Source organism: Triticum urartu, chromosome 4A, assembly GCF_056163025.1.
Source record: "Triticum urartu cultivar PI428250 chromosome 4A, HENAU_Tu73, whole genome shotgun sequence".
Taxonomy (NCBI): Eukaryota; Viridiplantae; Streptophyta; class Magnoliopsida; order Poales; family Poaceae; genus Triticum; species Triticum urartu.
The window spans coordinates 431093673-431097023 of record NC_141876.1 but is presented as its reverse complement, the minus strand read 5'-3'; the positions used below and the strand labels follow the sequence as shown (position 1 = coordinate 431097023).

Below are 3351 nucleotides of genomic sequence, written 5' to 3'. Positions count from 1 at the left end.
CTCCCTGTGTGGACGTGGGGTTTAATGTCGTGTAAGTAGTTCGTTGTGGTATGTCTACTCTGTTTTTGCCCGATTTTCGTAATCAACAAGGTAATTCTCTTCTATTTAATTAATCATTGAGACGAAACGTTTGCCTCCGTTTAAAAGAGAAGAATATTGTGAGGGATGACTGGTGAATGGACTGTTTTTTGTCGGCACAATCTGTCTTCTTGTTCGTGTGTTCCACATACAGTTCAGAATAGAAGTGCATTGAGTCGATTCCGACCGATGAAAGTATGACAAGCTGCTAAATAACATGTCTAATAAGATAAATTCAACCGATAACCGAGCAGTAACAGCGGCATATATACAAGTCGCGGGGATCTTGAGAGACATTGCTTGACACTTCCCCTTAGCTCCTCTAGCAGGTTACACATGAAGAAGCAAAAGTGAATGAAGAAAATAGAAGGCATAATAAAGACTACTCCTTCCGTCCCATAATATAAGAGCATTTTTGACATTGCATTAGATGTAAATGCCAAATAGCACATCGCTCCCATGAACAGTTCGCCCTGTTATTTCGACTTGACGATGAGAACGGGGCAGTTGGCGTTCCTGACGCAGTAATCGCTGACACTCCCGAGGAGAGCCCTGCAAAACCAACGAGAATTCTTGGTCACACGAGCACTACTCTGACAGGAACCTGAAGTGGCGTACATATTAGAATAGCTACAAGTAATTATCAGTTGAGCAATCCCGCTGGTCTCACTGCAGCCTGGAGTGCAGCGTGTGGCATAGTACAGAAGTCAGAAAGAATTACGTACCTCTTGAGAAAGCCATAGCCATGGCTCCCCATCACCAGCAGGTCGGCTCCGAGCTTGTCCACCATGTCGCAGATGACGCTCCGGGCGTCCCCGACCGCCACCTTCACATCCACCTTCACCTTGCCGTTCTCTTTGCTGTGGAGCGCGCAGAGCTTCTGCGCCTTGTCCACCACCGCGTCCGCCACCGCCCGGCTGTACCCGTCGATCGCGGCGGTCGCCTCATTGGCAAACATATAGCCTAGCGGGGCTTACGGTGCAGGCCGGTTAGTCCCCGACGCCGGGATGAGCGTAGGATCGCTTCGTGAAGACAGAACGTACGTACCGGAGGCGTCGAGCACGGAGTAGGTGGGCGGCGTGGGCCGGACGTAGAGCAGGAGGATGGTGTCCGGTGGAGCAAGCTCGCCGTCGCCGCGCGCGGCGAAGTTGGTGAGGCACCATCGCAGCGCGTGGACGCTCTCGTCGCCCTCGTCCACGGCCACCAGTATCCTTCGGCCCTCGGCTGGATCCATCTCTTCTTCGTACTCGTCTATGCTTTGTGAGTCGATGGGTACACTTTCTTGATGGAGATTTGTTGAAGTGCTGTATGCAGGCGCGACGGTTTATAGGAGTATGTTGCACGGTGACCGTGAGGATGGCTCGCGGTTTGGGGACTCGAATCCGCGGTTCTTTGGTGGAACCGGAGCTGCTACCCGTGGTTTTTGGCAGGTCGCGTGGCGCCGGGGTTTGCAGCGTGGAAGGCTGACAGGTGGGCCCCGTCTTTTTCTGGATAGGGATCAGGGATCTGGATTCTTCGTGTCTAGAGAGAGGCTGGACTTGTTTAAGGTAATCGGCGGCACATCGCGCGCTGTCGACACGCCCTCAGTTGCGGCAGGCCGCCAGTGTCGACACTCCGTGTCCGTGTGCCTGGTTTTCGGATGACACGGGACGCGTGTATGTGTGTGTATGTTCTAGGACTCGCTTGGAACGGGCTATGTTGCGCCAGAGCAATATATCTCGCAAGAGCAACTAATCGAGGAGATTGCCTAAAAAAAAACTAATCGAGGAGCGCTTCTACGGAAGCCTACCCAAGGGTCATTTGAGGTGGCGCCATGCTCTCAACCGTCGTCACGTGTCACGTTTTAGGTACTCCCTTCAGATTTTATTTTTATTTATTTATTGGCACATGTTTTTGGCTTTTTAAATGGTTTTTTCTTCCCGGTTTTTATCGATCTTTCTTTGCTTTTTGATAAAAAAGTCAAAAACACGCTTTTTAATTATTCATTTTTTTTGCTTCTGCGAAAGGCTGTGCCTCTCGAAAACGAACAAAATTAGTTTTCTTTTTTTCTTCCGGGAGAGGTATGGCTGTGCCTATTGGAATCTGCTTTTGGAAAGGAAAAAAATGTTCCCGTTGTGGCTTTTCCGTCCATTTTTTATGAAAAAAGCTCGTCGAAGCCTATCAAATGGGTTCTAATTTTAAAGACCTCGACACGAGGAATCAAATGGTGAAAATGGTTCAAGATTTGGACACACGGTTTAAGAGATAATTTTTTTTGAATAAACGGATCAACGAAAAAAAGGAAAACTCACAGGTTGCGATGCCACTTGTCGCAACCTCGGGAGGTGGATGTGATCTTTGCAAGGAGTACTCATCAATTAGTGATTTTAATACCTCTCTTATAACAAGAAGTACACACGGCTCGTCTGAAGGTTCTTCCCTTCGTCGTTATTTGACCAACCCGTTTTGTTAGGTTTTTATTCCATTCACCGTTCGCTCAGGGCTTCGTTCGTTCGTGTTTCGACCGTTAGGTGTAGACTTTGGGGGGTTTCTTTTCAGTTTTTCTTTCGCATTTTTATTATTTCTTCACGGGTTTTTTCAGGGGTTTTCCATCGTTTTCTATCTGTTTCTTTTCTTTCTCTCATTTTTCTTTGGTTTTTCTTTAGTTCATTTATTTGTTTATATTTTTTGTTTTACATTCTATTATATTTTGTTTTATTATTATTTTCCTTTCTTAGTTTTTAGTAATTTTCTTTGGTGTTTTTTCTTTTTCTTGTTTTCTTTGTTTCCTCGTGGGTTTTCGTGGTTTTCTTTCTGTTTTTTGCTTTCTTCATTTCTGTGGTGTTTCTTTCTTCCATTTACACGGTTTTCACCGCTTTTCTTTGTTTTTATTTAACACATGTCTATACTGTTCATACATATTGGGACATTTTAAGTATAAAGCAGGAAATTTTCTAAACAAGTTTCACCATTTTTTAATACGTGATTAATAGTTTAAAAATATGTTTCATGACTATTTTTTCATACACATTGCAAATTTTTTGCATATAACAGCACATTTTTATGTTTAACATTTTTAAATATATTATATAATACTTTTAATACACTATCAACATTTTTTGAAATTTGTGTTTGTATGTTCAAAATTTTTAACACATTTTCTACATTTTTCTTATACAGTAGGAACATTTTTCATCCACATTGTACATTTTCGATATATATAATGCTTTATGCATGGTAATTATTTTTTGAAGTATATGATTAACATTTTTTCGATAGGTAATCAACATTTTT

General features: G+C 43.5%; 1 protein-coding gene across 2 annotated transcripts; it reads right to left on the bottom strand.

Moving 5' to 3' along the window:
• Positions 1–287: 287 nt before the first annotated feature.
• Positions 288–1456, bottom strand: LOC125553913 (Adenine nucleotide alpha hydrolases-like superfamily protein). 2 transcript variants are annotated; one of them, XM_048717562.2, is made up of 3 exons: positions 1126–1456; positions 804–1050; positions 288–630 (listed from the first exon to the last, which is right to left on the bottom strand). In XM_048717562.2, the coding sequence occupies exons 1-3, from the start codon at positions 1310–1312 to the stop codon at positions 555–557; spliced, it is 510 nt and encodes a 169-aa protein (XP_048573519.1). In that variant the 5' UTR covers positions 1313–1456; the 3' UTR covers positions 288–554. The 2 variants fall into 2 exon arrangements, with proteins under 2 accessions (XP_048573519.1, XP_048573520.1); XM_048717563.2 differs by having other exon boundaries at positions 804–1041; positions 1126–1442.
• Between the last annotated feature and the right edge of the window lie 1895 nt (positions 1457–3351).